At 37.8% G+C, this 17,584-nt stretch overlaps 1 protein-coding gene across 11 annotated transcripts in view; it reads right to left on the reverse strand.

Moving 5' to 3' along the window:
• The window catches only part of COL19A1 (collagen type XIX alpha 1 chain), a 184,504-nt gene that overhangs the window by 54,884 nt on the left and 112,036 nt on the right, over positions 1-17,584 (reverse strand). For all 11 annotated transcript variants that reach the window (XM_061358584.1, XM_061358576.1, XM_061358581.1 and 8 more), the window contains one exon: positions 7,138-7,191. In XM_061358584.1, coding sequence (XP_061214568.1) covers positions 7,138-7,191 — 54 coding nt within the window. The remainder of the gene's footprint in view (positions 1-7,137; positions 7,192-17,584) is intronic.

Raw genomic sequence — 17,584 nt, forward strand, 5'->3', positions numbered from 1 at the left:
AAGTTGTGAAGGCTGCATCCCTGGCGGTGTTCAAGGCCAGGTTAGACAGCGCCTTGGGTGACATGGTTTAATGTGAGGTGTCTCTGCCCATGGCAGGGGGGTTGGAACTAGATGATCTTAAGGTGCTTTCCAACCCTAACTATTCTATGATCCTATGAGTCTATAACATTATGGCAGCACACCAGAACAACAGTTGTGCTATCATAACTAAATTATGAGACATCATCCTATGTATTTTACTGTGGTTAAATTTTTTACAGAAAGATAGTGATACTTAAAATATTAGGATACATTAGGAAGATTTAGAAACATCATAGGTGCCTCACTCCCTCTCTGTTCCCCAATATCAGGAGAGATACAATGCCATAAACTTTTCCATTTTATTTCAGAAGTGAGTTGTCACTTCAAATTTATGTTGCAAAATAAGATATATATAGTCGTAACATTTTGCCTAAGATGCTTGCTCAGCTCTGATTTCTGAAATTAATGGCTGAACTTTTACAGTGCCTACTTATTAGATACCTCAACGCCAACTCTCTAATCCTATAGCATGAAATCCTTGAATCCAGAATCATTGCAGAACTTTCTAAGCCTGCAGGCAGTCAAAAGAAAACAATTATTTCCCCCTTCTTGTTTCCCACCATGTTGTTTCCCTTATTGTTTTTCTATAAATGAAACTGCTGCAACCATATAACCCAGAAAGGACTGAATGCTGTTTCTGCTACCAATCCCAACCTCTCAGATATTTTTGACAAACTGGAAAGCCTCTGTACGTGTAATGGTTTTGAAACATAACCTCAAAACCCCACAGAACTGTCTCATGGCTTAGGCAGACAAGGGAACTTAAGGCATTTGAGTTGCATTCTTGACTGCCACAGCCTTTTGTTACCAAAAGTAAAACACTTCCTCTGGTTTTAGTCTTTCCATTTTCAATATCTGACATAGATTTCATAATTTTATCTTTACATCATTCTTTCTAAAATAAAATTAATAAAACCAGTGTACAACAACAGAAAATACTTTTATTCAAGGGTGTTTTCCTAAACTCTAGTCTTTCTTCCCATCCATGCTGTTTTTCTCTGCTAAGATAGATGCATACATAATCCACTTAAATATCTCTACAGACAAAAAGGAATCAGTAGTATTGGCTTGCAAGTGAATAAGCAATAAAATTTTAAGAGTTTAAGAATTTAGGAATTACTTTAAAGGCAATTTCTAGCTTTGGAATGATAATTTTGCATAGCTGCCACTTTGAAGCTCACTTGAGTGGGGTTTACTCTTTACATTTTAGTATCAAGTTGTGTAATTGAGGGAAATGAAAGACACGAAGTGTACAGTTGTACAAATAAGAACTGAAATGTACCCTGATTGTTTTCCAAAATTACAAACAGATTTTGGATATTATTTCTATAGACAAGGCCAGAATAAAAGCACAGGTGCTTAAAAGGAAATAGCTTCAAACTGTAAAATTTCTGAGGTTTGTATTTTTCTCCGTTAACTTTTATAGTTAATCTGCATTTCTGTAAAGATGAGACTGCTGAAAAAGTCTACCCAATCTCACAGTCCATGCAGTAACCTGTATAACAACTGAATTGCACTGGTTGCATATCAAGAACAAACCATTTTGGAGAACACAGCCCAGCAAGTGACTAACTGTAATCATTTTATCCATCTATTTCAGATGTGTGAATGTCCATTAAGATAAAATACTGTTTTTCTGATCACTATAACACAAATAATCATGAAACTCATCAGTGCAGATGTGCAATATTGTATAACTATTCCAAAGAGAAAAAAGAATGATGAAGGCATGATGTCTACCAGGATAGAATACATGTAATAAATTACATTTTGATATGGATTTAAAAATCTTAAATGCATAGAAATAAGCAATATGACCAACCCTTGCCACCCATTCCCATCTTACTGTGCAAGCATTTCCAATATTCTTCTAAAAAGCAGCTCAAAGTCCAGAAATACCAGAAATGCTACTGACAGTTTTCACTTATCGTTGCTTTAATTTTCTGTTTATTGTAATTAAATGATAACATTCACTCACTTTCAAAATATTGGTAGAGAAATGACAGCATTTTCCGAGGCAATGGAAATGAAATTTCTAAGGCAAACTGCTGGCAACTTAAGATAACTAGTTTGGTGGCATTGACAAACATACTGAATAACAAGAGGCTGAAAGCGTATGGAATTAAATGAAGAAATTTATTCACAGAAGTAGTCTGTGAACTTTCTCCACTGCCTCACATGCAAACAAAATTGAAACCCTATTTTAATTTAAGACCGTGAGGAGTAACAAAGCTAATCTTCCTAGCAAAAATAGTTGTGAAGATAGAAGATACCAAGCTCAGCCCCTTGTGAAGGTAAATGATAAACTGAATGATAGCTTCAAAGGCTACAGAAATCATGAAATAAATGTACCCTGGCTGCAAAGAACAACTTTGGATATACTGGTAGAGAACAGCATACTTAAGAGGACAAATAATCCTGATTGCAGTATACTAGGCTGTGATTTAGCATTCCCAAAATTTCTTTCTCGCCTCTGCCACAGACAGCTTCTTAGGCAAATGGCACTTGGCCAAACCAGGTAGTCCTGATGTTTCCTACTGTCCTGGGTTCAGCAGTAGCAGCCATTTTTAATGATTTTAATGACTGCTACTGCTGAACCTAGGACACCTACCTTTAAAAACTAGTGCTGATAGCACTTTGCTTCTGCCAAACAGCAACAGTGGCCAGAAGCCGTACTTGGGCTCACCCCAGAGAACTCTTTCCTCTAGCATACCTATGTAAGTCAAGATACAGAGCTGCTGATTCATGCAAAAGTAAAAATAATAATAATAAAACAACAACAAAAAAAATCCCCAAACGTCCCACAACTGACCATAATGTACCAGACATCATGCACCTATTTTCTAAACAAGACTAACAGAAAAAAAAAAAAATGATCTCCTCTTAACAGAACTCTACGCAAAACCAGGTACTAATTCTACAACCCAAGACCAGAAAAGCCTTTTGCCTCAGTGAAGACTGCAGAAGTGGGCTGATACATCCTTAGGCCAACAGCATATAAATACTAAGTTCAAATACCTTCCATACATTTGCTTTTAACTACTGGGGGGGGGGGGGGTGTGGAAATGGTGTAGGAACTGGAAAGCTGATGCATTGTACATGTGAAAAATAAGCTATGGACTGCTGCTAAGCCCTTCTGAATTGCTATGTTCTGTGGATATTTTTATTAGCAGCAGTGGCAGAAGAAATCTATCAGTTCTGTTCTGAAGCCAGATCAAGATGGTGTACTTACAACCTCACAGCATTCTATCACAGTATGTCCTTTTGTTTCACAAAGTCAGCATTCCAATTTCAGTGAAGAGCCATGCCAAGCAGGAAAACTGCTTGTGAAAGAGACAGTATTTTTTTTCAGAAGACTTTAGAAGAAAATGCTAGCGAGAAAATGTATGAAATAAGTTTGAAGGGTACAGAGATTTTGATGTAACAATCGTAATTTTCAGAATGCTTCTGAGAGTGAAATGAGTATTGTATTTAACAGAAGTTTTAAATTGCTCTCGAGACAAGGGATCACTCTCCAGGATCTTTAAAAGGGGAAAAGGGATCAAAAAGCACTAGAGGGAGCTGCTGTTCTACCTAACCATTTTGATTCCTCGTTTTCAGCATAAATTGTTACCTGCTGGAGTGAGAGAAGCACAAGCACATATTTTGTATTGAAATAACAGAACTGTACTCAAAACTAACATCAGACAGCAAGGATGCAAACCATGAATGCTGAACCAGAAGGGAATAACAGAACACTTTGAAAGTCTACAACATTTAATAAACATTAAAAAAATACTCAAAGGAGGAACATCATCCACATAGATGAAATTTTTTTTTATAACCCATCAATAAAATTCCTCATTGACCCCTTGCCTTTTATAGGTACAGGATTTGCTCCAAAGGGAAAAGATGACATAAAGAATGGATAAGAGAAAAATGACACAAAAGAGTGGATGCCTGGTGCAAGAGTCCCATTTCAACTGAGTAGTTTCATCACCAGTTGCCCAATCTATCTGTATTTCTAACACTGACATAGGTGGTTAACCAAAGATGTGAGATTGTTGGCAAATGTGTTTAGGGACTAGAAAATCACTGCAAACATCATTTTTACTGGAGGTAAAAAAAAAAAAAAAAACCAAAAAAAAAAAAAAAAAATAAAAAAGGTATGAGGTATTGAAAGAGAGTTAGAAAATAGGTAAAAATTGATTACTTTAATCAAAACTCACACCATTTAGTAGTGTCCAGTTGTTCTTTTTGACTATTTAGAATGTGGTCTCTCTCCCTGCACCCACTTTTTCTTGAAATGTGCTTTATACCAAACCTCTGGGCATTGTACCCTGTTTACAAACTTCCGCCTCATGGAGGCAGAACTTTCCTTCTCTTAGGTTTGTTTTTGTCCTTACTGAACAGCTGGCTGCTCTAATTTCTAAATTAAGTATTTAATGTCATGGCAGACTTTGATTAATAAATTAGGTAAATTTATTAATGTCAAACACACAGTGTGTACTGTAGCTACCCTAAAAAATGACTGAATCTCTTTTTCTCAAGTTCAAATTCGAGGGCCACGGGATGATCGGGGGCTGGAGCATCTCCCATATGAAGATAGGCTTGAGAAAGTTAGAGCTGTTCAGCCTGGAGAAGAGAAGGCTGCATGCAGACCTCATAGCAGCCTTCTAGTATCTGAAGGGGGCCTATAGGGATGCTGAGGAAGGACTAATCATTAGGGACTGTAGTAACAGGGCAAGGAGTAATGGATTCAAACTTAAACAGGGAAAATTTAGATTTGATATACGGAAGAAGTTTTTTACTGTAAGGGTGGTGAGGCACTGGAATGGGTTGTCCAAGGAAGCTGTGAATGTTCCATCCCTGGCAGTATCCAAGGCCAGGTTGGACAGAGCCTGGGTGAGATGGTTTAGTGTGAGGTGTCTCTGCCCATGGCAGGGGGGTTGGAACTAGATGATCTTAAGGTCCTTTACAATCGTAACTGTCCTATGATTCTATGATTCTGTTCTTTCAAATCATTAATCAAACACCAAACTTACTTTGCTGAAAAGTCTAATTTTTACATGTTCAGTCAATCTCTTAAGCATTTTGTACCCTACATATGCCAAAGTTCTAAAAGCAACCTCCCTGCAGGTATGATACTCTGTTGCACTTTGTAAAGGCCAAAGTAAAGGCCAACAATATATCCATGTGCATGAGAAAGCTTCCACTACTTAATATTAGAAGAGGTAACAAGAAGCACAATATAGCCTTGAAAAAGAGATGAGGAATGATAGACTGTGTCAATGTCTTTTTGGTATGTACAGGCTGTAGCAATTTAAACATGGGGATACTCACAATGCACATTAGCAGGCATTACTGCTTCTACAGCATGCTTTTTCTATGTCTTATATGCTCAGTCTTGGAAGATGAACCCAAGATGCTGGTATAGCTGTATCCAAAGGACTGCATTAAGATAGTCAGAAACAAATACTTTTAACCAGTATTTAGGCCGTGGCTGCTTGAGGAATGCTTTTCTTATATGAAGTGCTAGGCTATGATACTCATACAGAGCTCTCTTGTATGAATGCTGCTATGCTGACAAAGTTGAGCTTTCTGTTTGCTGTAAAAACAATGTGAACTAGGTCTCAGTAATTAAAGTGCAATTTAGCTTTTACTAAAGATTTCTGGTATATCTGCCAAGCATCATACATCTTCACAAGCCTGGCCTGCCAGCAAATCTGTGATGGCAGAAATCTGTAATGGAGAAACAGCTTTTCACTGGCTCACAAAAAGCTATGTAGATTAGGTGCAACACTGTCCTCTGCCATGGTTTGCCTTTTTAATTTTTGTAGTTATTTTTATTTTTCATTTGGTTTATGAAAGATTCTGCATCACTCCTTTCCTCTGCTCAGACTTCTGCAGACTATGATACTATTTCAATATTAGGAAGCCCAAACTGTACAAAAGATTCAAATGAGCAAGACTGCAATATGACTACATGTAGGGGAGAAGAGGAATGAACTTGAAACTCTTTAGTTTTATACAGGACAACTGAACTCCATCATCAACTCCTCTTTCTGAACATATTTTGCAAAGAAAAAGGGAAAAAGTATTTATAAAATTTTAGATGGATGTAAATGTCATATATTTCATTTTAGGCACTGTATTTTATGCAGCAATGCATTATTCTCCTCTCTACAAATAAGACAAGTTTTCCCTTGCAGTGCGGCTGAAGCACATGAATTCAATGCTCTAATGCATAAATTGCTATCCTTTATTTACCTATTTCTGGTAAGCAGAAAAAGGAATTATTAAATCCTTGTTTAATACTAAGAATGTAAAGCAGCAACAGTTTATTTAATCCACAAACAGCTGTTCGTATTTGTCCACAACAGCATTTTTACAATACAATATATAGGGAATTTTACAAAAATGACCGAGTCTTCCTCTACCAGAGGAAGGCTGTGCTCATTCTAGACTAACATACATCCATGCTCGACTTCAAATTTGAAATCATGTATTTCTTGCAGGAAAAGAAAAAAAAATAAAATTAAATCCCAAACTTCTTAGATCTGAGCTAAACCCTTTAGTTCTTCATATTACAAATCCTTTCACCGAGTCGTGTACTTCCTAATCTTTTTAATTCTTCAGTAAACTCATTTGAACTACAGCTGAGTGTTCATTCCAGTGCTGGGTATAATCCTCCCCACCATTCAGGCAGTTGGCACATGCTGCGCACAGTCCTTCACCTTTATTATCCCATCTTTTACAGAGCATCACACATTTTGCAAAGTGAATGAATGCAGAGTATTCACATTTAGCATACATGGCCAGTCTTTGAATGCCAATTTCAGCTTCCTCCACTGAAGTCCACATCTTGCTCTTTCTCTCCTGTGTAGTCCCTTGTATTTGTGGACCCAATCTTTTTATCTTTTTTGTATCAAAAGGCTAGCAACAGTAGCTGCTCGATACAGCAAAGTACAAATGGATTGTTTTCAACCACAATTATGGTCAGGTAACCTGCTATAAAAATGCTAAAAAATTCCAGGATAGACTGAAAATTTCCCATTCCCCTCCCTAGTTACTCACAGGAGGTCCTGGTGGTCCTGGTTTTCCTGGGGGGCCTGGTTTGCCACGTCTTCCCTGGAAACAAAAAAGAACAATAGACACCTATAAATGCCATAACTAATGACTGATTTGGAATAAGAGTTCTGTCTAAGAAAAGATATATTGCCTTGCTTATTTGTAAAAAAAATTCAAAACCTCTCCAAAATGAACACTCTGTATCAGTCACTGCAAATACTTTTAGGATTGTTTATAATAATAATAATGACAAACTATATTTGCATCATTGCAACATTTACTGTCACGTTTTAAAACTATGTCTCAAATATAAGTGCACAGTGATAGGGCTATAAACAGAGCATCTTGATGAGGTGCAAAGAAATTACATTTTATCTGAATACACCACAGCCTGGGAATGTTAAACTGTGCTGCAGTAGTCATCCTGACTTGCACAGTAAATGCATGCGCACAATATAACCCACTTAACAAACACCTTCTCCAGGATATAACAAGCAGAAAAGTCAGAGATTTATTTGCGAAAACAATTCACCTTCTTCATGCAGTTACTACCATCTGTATATATAATGCACATGCAAAATCATTTGCATTAAAAATTAAGGTCCATAAAAGTCTACTTAAGTTAATGGAAAACTTTCCACTCAGATTCTAAAAATCATGCACATGTAACTATTAAAAATTTTTAGTACAGAGCTCGACTTAACAACTGCAGTTTTCACATATGCTTTTTTTTCTTAGCAAGATCAACATAAAAATGGAAGTAATTTACTGTAATTTACATCTTTGTTGCCAAACTGAAATCTGATGCACATTTTTTAGAAACAACAGCTGAGAACAGCTAATATCTAGGTGAGATGGCGCAAAAAAAAATAAATTGCATATGGCAAATGGAATTTAACAAAAAGCATTACAGGGATGTCCTAGTGAAAACTTGGCTTAAGAAGTTAAAAAATGAAAATGCTTGCTGACAGCTCACAATTAGCACATAGGGGTATTTCTGTAAACTATGGTCCCTCCTGCTAAGCCTCCTTCTGTGTTCTATTAAATGACAATCTCAGACAAACTACAGAAGTAATCTAAGGAACAGAAAGTGAAATCTTAGCTTCCCTCTTTGCAGGTGAGAGCCTTGATCTATAGGAAATTAACACTCAATCACTCTAACGCTTTGCCTTTCATTAATCTTTATCTATGCTGAGGGGAAACAAGATGATGACAGTAAGGGTAGAAAATCCCTCTTCCTCCCTCCTGTAGCTTACCAGGGCACTGAGCTTGCAGGGGCATTTACATGTCTTGCATAGACACTAGGGACTCTCCTGAGAAGCAGGACTTTGAGCTCTTCAAGCTGAAGAACTGAGCAGGGGTTGTGGGGATGTGTTTCGTTCACTAGGCTGTGCCACAAAACATCTACACTGCCACTGTGGTTGTATGAAGGTCCTCAGTCAGTCAGCGTGTTTTAAGGGCACTGTGAAAAAAAATGTACTACCTCAGCATATTTGCAGTGACAAATTCCTGGGTCTTAACTAGCTGAGACATATGTTACGTGCTGAGCTGGTTAATCCCACCAGTACTCGCACATGCAGGGCTGTAACTAGGGCAGCTTAGGGCAAATTTTCAGAACCAACAGGTGGTCCTAGGTGCCTCCAATGGGCTCAAGGCTATACTGCTACTTGCTACCCAGCCCCAGCATGTCCTCTGCTGTGTTGGTAACACTGTCCACACAGCCCTGTGATGAGCCCGAGATGGGAACCCATCTGGGGTAAGGACAGCTCACAAAAAAATAGAGCTGTTTCTGACTTTGATCAGCTCATTGATGCAGTTCACTGGGCAAGCAAGTAGACTGACAGAGGGCACAGTACTGGAAAAGGCACACATGCACGATAAAAAGGGGCTATTAGCTAGGTCCAGGCTTTTGGACTGATCTTTACTTCAGAAATACGGATGGAAACTAGTATTTCCTGGCTTTTTTGAAAACCAGTGTACTTAGTATGAAAAATGGATCAAGAAGTAATGATGTAAGTAGTAAACAAATACAAATTGTTTCATACTTTTAAAATAGCCCCTCTGAGTTATAATGATCTACACTGTTGACTTGTTGAAGCACCTTCCTTTTCCTGTTTGGACTTATTTAAAGTATACCAAGGATGACACTGAAAATCTCTGCAGTCTAAACAAAGTATCAAGGAAGCATCAGGAGGAAGAAGGCAGAGCTTTGACTGGCAGACACAACTGTGAACTAGGTGTTAATTACACAGGAAAACATGAAATACACTGGGAAGGCAATTTTATCTTTATTTACAAGATGAGCTAAAATGTGATTTATAATGTGTTACAAAGCCAAAACTTCACAAACTTTCTGAGAAGTCAGTAATAAATAAATAAATAAATAGATAAGTAAGTAAATAGATAAAAAAATACAAATAACTGGAGTAGTTATTTTTCACTGTCATTCATGAACTACCAGAACACCTACCAGGTGAAACACAGAAGAAACAGTTGCCTACCTTTTATGCAATGATTATATTATTAGTCATTATACTATGTGTCATGTGTAAAGAAAACCTGTAGAACAATCACACAGATTGGCATGAAGCACCAGCTTCAGTTCAGGAATGACAGTCCTTTTTTTTCCTACAAGTACCCTTCTGAACTGATATTTTAATTTTAAGACAGAAATACGTAAAAGACCACTACATTTCAGCAATGCCTTTCAGATAGAGGTTTAAATGCTTGAGATTGGACTAGATGATCTTTTGAGGTCCCTTCCAATCTCTAACATACTGTGATACTGTGGAACACTGGAACAGGCTGCCCAGGGAGGTTGTGGAGTCTCCTTCTCTGGAGACATTCAAAACCCGCCTGGACACGTTCCTGTGTAACCTTATCTAGGTGTTCCTGCTCCGGCAGGGGGATTGGACTAGATGATCTTTTGAGGTCCCTTCCAATCTCTAACATACTGTAATACACACAGCTCCACCTTCTTGCCAGCACTCATGCTTCCTCTGACTTCCTAGCATCAGTATGGAAGAAATTAAAATATATACTACAGTAAGAGTGTAAGTAAAGCAGTTTATGTTTTTGTTTAGGATAATTAAAACAATTAGAAGAATATTTTTGATAAGCTCATTTTGGCATTGCCTTGAGCAGACCATTATCCAAACTGTGGTTAATATTTAGTTTGATTCTGAGTCTTCCTTCTGGGAAGAAAGAAGTGAAAACATCTTGGTGTCCTCTCTGATTCATAAAGTAGGCTTAGCAGAGAGCCACAGTTCCCATCTCCTTCTCAGAAGCAGGTCTTAGGTGTGCTCACTGTCGTAGAGCAGCTGGCACAGGAAGCCCATTACCTTTATTTAGTTGAGTTCACTGAGCAAATATTGAGGCTATTAAACCACTTCTAGGCATTACATACTTCTTTTAACTAAATAAAAAAATGCAATACCATTTTCACTTACTTAAAAAAAGACGGTGTCAACAGGTTTTCTAATGCTACTTAGAATAATAATCAAAGGAAACCAAAAGAGTTGCTGGTTATTTCCTTTATGGTGCATACATTTTTTTTTTTCTTTGATAAGAAGTTGTGTAAATGCTACTAATATTGGCCCTCGACTTAAGGAATGCCTGCCCTTAACGAATTCAGGCAGCTGGCTAGTTTCTTCTTTTGCACTGGACAAACTTCACACAATACACACACAAATGTCTCCACAACTGCTAGGTTAGGGGCAGGAAGGACAAAATATTAAAAATAAATGAGATTATATGCTTCAGCAAACCTCAGCTGAGTGCCTAGCTGAAGAGCGTGGTCAACTGCACTCTGTTACTCTCTTTCTTTACTCTTTCTGTTAATTAAAATCACTTGATGAGCTTTGCTTTACATCAGATTGAAAGGTGTTCAGAAGAAAGGCTCTGTGCATCCTTCCATAAGCTTGTGCTCTGAATCTGGCTGATGCCCCTGGGCACTACTGCAGGTCCAAAACACAGTGCAAAAATTCAGTTTACATTGTAACCCCCTGCTGTATCACATTGCCTCCGTATATTCGCATATCTCTAAATGTAGAAGAGTAAAATGGCTAATCCCAATGTCTAAAAATAAGATCTGGATAATTTTAGGATAAAAGGCAAGCAGAGCTGTGTAGGGATGCTGACCTGATTTATGGAATTAATAATTTAAAGAACCTACACTTGAATATGAAAGGAAAAGTTCTTAAAATAAACCTCTGTGAATTTTCAAGGGAAACTGCTAATTAGCTGTTCCTCAAACACATCATCACATTTCAAAACAGGAACTAGTTCTAGAGGAAGTAGGAAGCTGGGCATTAAAATCTTTACTGTAGTTATTATGCAAGATTAATGAGGCTTACGTAACTCCTTTGCCAAGCTAAACTAAGATTCTCTTGAATAATTCTCAAAAGCAAACTGACGAAGGGACAGATACACCTGAAGAAGGCAGGTGGAAAGTAAAGATCCCCATCTTAGAGGGCCCAACTCACGAACACCAACCAGCCTCTTGGGCACCTAAACACTATGCAAGTGGAGCTCTGGGTAAAGACTTTCTCCAGATGACTAAAGGTGACACCAAGCAGTCATACAAGTCCCAGTACCTATGCTAATTCAGAGTACAGAAAAAAGGTTTTCCTTTGTCTCAGTCCTCCACGCTGATATACCTAGTTAAAACAAACTTCCCAGTTTTCCTTCTCTGCCTGCAGTCACAACCCAATGGTTGTGACTGGCAGTTCACTCACCTGGAGCTTGCAGAGCTCCAACCAACTCTAATGCAGAGGAAACCCAGCCCAAAGCTGGTGACAGTCTACTCTGTGTTTTACCAGAAAAACCTTGCCAGACTACCACTTCAGGGCAGTGAAGGCAGACACCACATGATGCTATCAGTAAGAAAGTCAGTTCAAAAGCTATCCAGAAGCTGAAGATTATAACCAATCACAAAAATCAGAGGAATCACCCATCCAACCTGATTATTCAACAGTGCACATCTACTGATCTGTTGCGGGATAGGAGAAAGTTATCCAGGATCCCAACTATTTCATAGGTCACAAAGTAAAAATTTCAAATCTACAACAAATGTGCAGCATGAATATATTTCTATATATTCATTAGTTCTTATTTTCTATCATGTATTTAGTAATTATTATTTATGTATTTTAGTCATTATGTATTTAGTCATTATTTTCTATCGTGTATTTAGTAAAAAAACTTGGCAATTTTTAAAGAGAACTTTGACATTTAAGCACCTGACTGTACAACTGCTGTTAACAATAATGTTGTCATTAACCTTGGTAGTGTCACAATTGCACAAGTTTGTTTTTTTTTAATCCTTAGAAATCCTATAGTTTTAACATTCTCCTTGTTAAATTCGAAATCTATATTGCAGTCAGTGACACAATTTTAACTTCAGTAAAATAGCATTAGGACTTGAATGTAGAATTTCTTCTTCAATCCTATTAATCTTGGCCTTGAGGATGTATTACGGTAACCAGTGTACTACAAATTAACCTCTGTACTACATGTTAAACCTGAATAAAGTCATAGGAAAGAGGGCCAGAAGGCAGGAAATAAAGCTTTTTGCAGATAACAAGTGAAAAATCTGTCCCTCATATCCCACTAAGGCCTTTCACAGAAACATGGCTCGCAAGAATGCAGCACTGAGACCCTAATCCCCTGTTCTGGAAGAAAAGTCACTAGGGAGCTCCTAGCTAATGCAGAAGCATTCCTGCACTCAAATCTGGCTTTCCAGTTTTAGGAATGATTTCCAATAAGCTCTAGTTTCTTCATTTTGGTATTAATAAAATGATAAGAGGTAGCACCTAGCCAGACTATATAATATTCTACAAATGCATTTAGCAAGCACACAAAAAAGTTCTTAAAACAGGCATAGCACTGCCAAGTAGTCAAATGCCACAGCCAAATTTGCCAACAAATCCCTATACAAAATCCATCACAATTTTTCAAGTATAATCACAGAAGTGCATTTTGAATTAAAAATAGCTGCAGACTTTTTTCAACTACATTTAGATATTTTTATAATGAACACCTTAATTTTTAAGTATGGGAAATTTCATGTTTTCTCATTTGCTACACCTCCTACTAAGGGACATTAAAAAAAACCACAGATAATAGAGTATTTGGAAGGCAACCTGAACATTCCAAATGAGATCTTAAAAATGAAATAATTTCTGCTATTCCTTTAAAAGCTAGATTGTAATGTCTTCAGTGGGAAATAACAAATAAATTAAAAAATGATACAACTCTTTTCCAGTTGAAAAATCTGTCTTCAACATTCTAAATTACAACCCTTTTCATCCCAAAGGGGGGGGGGGGGGGAATATTTTGCTTTTTTTTTTTTTTTTTTAAGCTACAACTTACCTTACTGGTTATCTACTTTGCTTTATAAAGTAGAAACATTCTGGAGAAAACCTGAAAATTATCTCCCTCTTCTACATTAAGCATTTTTAGACAATTAAATACCTGAGTGAAGGAACATACAGCATTCCATCTTGAAGATAAAAGCTGAAGCTTTATATACTTAAAAACAACTTACATCAAAGTCAGGAAGGACTGAGAAGATTAAAAGAGATTCCAAAATTCCAGAGTTGTAGCTGTGAAAAATACTGTTTGCACTGTGTCAGGAACCTGACCTATTGTGCAGTAATTATCATTGCTCTGTAAAGCTTGTTTTACAATTGGTTGAGTACCTCATTTACTCACTGAACTAGAACACAAATTATGTCAAAGAAATATTTAAGTTCTATAAACCAGATAAATGCAATCTGAATTTAAATTAATTCTGATGTCATTCTAAATAATTATGTTAAGAAAAATCTAACAGCTCCCTGCCCATTTATTTACTCAGGAAGAATTTCCATTGTGTCATAATAATTTTATTTAGTCATGCTTGATTAAAAATCTTGCAATCTCAGAGAGTAAACTGATCATTAACATAAGGCAAATGCTGCAATTTCACAAGGTGCTTCCAAACAGGCAATTTTAGTGAAATCAATGCTGAAACACTAGATATAATAACCCAAAGGACTCTTGGTCTTATGAGGTGTTTAATGTATTGCTATGATAATACTAAAATAACTTCCTCTTAAGTGAAGTATTTGGTATTATAAACATGACAATTGGAAATAAGGAAGTTATTTCAAAAATATTTACTTCAAGACACCTGCAATATCCCAAGGAATACAGAGCTGTGGTATCGTAGAAAGATTTGTAAATGTTTGAACTCAATTCATCATTGGAACCAGGGAAATCACCACAGTGGAGAATCAGTTTGTTTAAATATATATGGAACATAAAAAACCCCCATCCTACTAATCCATAAAATGAAGTTGTTGGCAGCTATGCTGAGAATAAGCTAGAGCTAGTTAAATAAAAATCACAGAATCATCTTGGCTGGAAGTGACCATTTGAGATCATGTAGCACAATCGCTCTCCTCAAGCAGGATTAATTGTCAAGGATTGTGTCAACTTGACTTCTGAATATCTCCACAGATTGTGACTCTACAATCTCTATGGGCAACCTGTATCAGTATTTGACCATTTCCACAATACAGAAGCATTTTCTTTTGTTCAGATAGAATTTCCTGGTTTTCTACTTGTTTCCATTGCCTCCTGTCCTGCCACTGGCTACTATGGAGAAGAATTTGGCTCCCTCTTCATTCCCTCACATCAGGTGTTTATACACACTAAGATCTGCCCTGAGTCTTCTCTTCTCCAGACTGAAGAGTCCCAGCTCTCTCAGCCTCTTCTTTTCTGAAAGATGCTGTAGTCCCTTTAATCCACTTTGTGATCCTGTGCTAGACCCATGTCAATAAGTTCATGTCTTTCTTGACACGGTCTTGCCAGTGCTGCTCAAAGGGGAATGATATCTCCCCTGATCTGCTAGCAATGCTCTTCCAAATTCATCCAAGGTTACTGTTGGCCTTATTTCACCATGAGGGTGCATTGCTGGCTCATAGTTTGCTTGCTGTCCAGCAGGTTCTTGTCCACAAAGCTTCTTCCCAGACAGCTTGCTTCCAGTGTACCTGGGGTTATTCCTCCCTAGATGCAGAAGTCTGCATTTTTCCTTGTGGAACTTGATGTGATTCCTCTTACCCCATTTCTCTGCTATTTTCTGTCCCATTTGTTACATAATTAGTACAGATGCTGGACAATACTGGCTTCAGTACTGAGCCCTGGATTTCTCTCCAGCTGGAATTTGTGTCACTAATCACAACTCTGGGTCCAGTTGTTCAGCTGGTTTTCAATCCACCTTACTGTCCACTTATCTAAACTGTACTTTGCCAGCTTGTCTATGAAGCTGACAAGATGAAGTTATGGGAGAATGTCAGTGGCTTTGCTGAAGTTGAGGTCAACAACATTCACTGCTCACCTCTCATCCACCAAGCTACTGACCTCATTATAGAAAGCATTGTAATTAGTCAAGCATAATTTCCCGTTCATAAATCTATGCAGACTATCCCAATCACCTTGTTGTCCTTCATGTGTTTGGAGATGGTTTCCAGGAGGATTACCTCTTTCACATTCCCGGGGATTGAGGTGAGGCCGATTGGCCTGTGTTCCCTAGATCTTCCTTCTTGAAAAGACAAATGATCTTTGCTCTCTTCCAGTCTTCAAGAACTTCTCCCTGTCACCATGACCATTCAAACATAATCAAGAGTGGCCTTGCAGTGACATCAGCCACCTCCTTCTGCACTTCTGGATACAACCTGTCAGGCTCCCTAGATTTACAGAGCTCCGTCCTCCATCTGAGGATGTCTGGGTGCAAGAGTCCAACAGCAAACAGCTACTTCAGTAGTGCCTGGATCCTCTGCTTTGTGACCATGAACTTTAAGGACACGTATGCTGGACAGAGAACATTTGCTGGCTTCTTCTTTGTGCCCTTCTGGATAAACTCCTGTGCAACCTCCTGCACATGTACTGGCGGCTTCTGTTAACACTGTACAAACTGCTGCATCATCTAGCTGTTACATAGTCCTCTTCCTGGCATGGGCTAAAAGGGTGCTCAATCCTCCCTAAACAGCCGTCAGCTAGAATACAGGCTGCAGATATCTGTTGATCAAGGACAGCTGATGGAGTTGATCAGAAGCTGCCACAGCTACCTTTACTTTAGCCTTACCTGGAAACAGCAGGCATTCTCAGTTTCCTCAGGTTTCCCAGAAGTGCCCAAATCGCAGAAAAAAAAGTTCCCAGAAGCTCAAGAAGGTATCAAGATAACCTCAGAGAAGCAGAAAGTGCTACACAAACTGCTCTGTATGCTAGCTGCATGCTGGGCCTGGCTCTTCTATAGGCCAACTGAGAACGAAAAATGACTGTTCCTAGATTTCACAGTATTGCTGTCCAACAAAGTTGCTTTGATGCTTCACGTGAAGAGAATTTTTGAATTCACTAAAATATTATATTAAAAATAATTTTCAGAAAAAAATAGTATTAATAAAAATGCATCAAGTTTAGGGAAAATCTGCTACAAAAATATCTAAGTGAAATTAAGCATTAATTTTTAAAATCTTTGAAATTATATTTTGGAAATATAAATTTCACTTTACTGCACAGTAAAGGCAGAGTCTGGAAAAGTCTGTGCAGTCTATAATACTAAGTAGTAGGAAATTTTTTAAGATAGTATAACAACATGGCAAAACTATTTGAAGACTTCAGAAAATTCTTGACATAGGGAGCTGAAGAAACTCAGTTGAATCATCTCAAAACCAGACGGAATTGTGATTTGATTATAGAGGGAAAAAACTTTAAATATCTCTTTAATGTAAAGCAGACATTAAAAAAAGAAATCCAACAAACAAACAGTTGTTGGAGGCTTAAGATACATGTGCAAGTGTAAAGTAAAAAGCACATTTTGAAAAGTGGGATTGACAACAGTGGAAGGAAGAAATCAAGGAGACTTGTGAAGTCTCAATTGTTGATGTCTTTCAGGTGGAAACTGTACTTCCATGAAAGATATATTTAAGTGGAGGAATACTGAGAAAAATAATGAAGTCTTACATAATGCAGGAAGCCAGGAAAATGGTGTAGCTGTCCACTGTGGTTTAAATCCCATGCAATGCTAGGTGAGCACCCAATCTCCTATTTTTTGTTGGTCTGTAATATTTGGCCAGGGACTTTTCTGAGTAATTATGTTCTGAACCTGCTGACGTCATTCTGAGCACTGGTGTAATGGTATCAAGTTGCTGCAGCAGTAACATGCTGTTTTGAATGCCTGAAGCCAGAAAGAGGGATACTGAAAAATTCCGTATGAACATAGTGCCCACAGAATGGGCTAACATTTCTCATTCAGGAATGCAGAAAACAGAAAGAGTAGCTGCTCCTACTGGCCTACTTCTCCCAGTGATCAGAACTAAAACCAAAGGCTCTTACATACCATTTAACTAAACCTAAAAAATTATACAAAATCACTAGTTGTAGACCAAGGAGAAACACTGTCCTTTTA

Source organism: Neopsephotus bourkii, unplaced genomic scaffold (assembly GCF_033783945.1).
Source record: "Neopsephotus bourkii isolate Nb327-2 ecotype Australia unplaced genomic scaffold, CSIRO-AGI_Nbou_v1 NB_947, whole genome shotgun sequence".
Classification (NCBI taxonomy): domain Eukaryota; kingdom Metazoa; phylum Chordata; class Aves; order Psittaciformes; family Psittacidae; genus Neopsephotus; species Neopsephotus bourkii.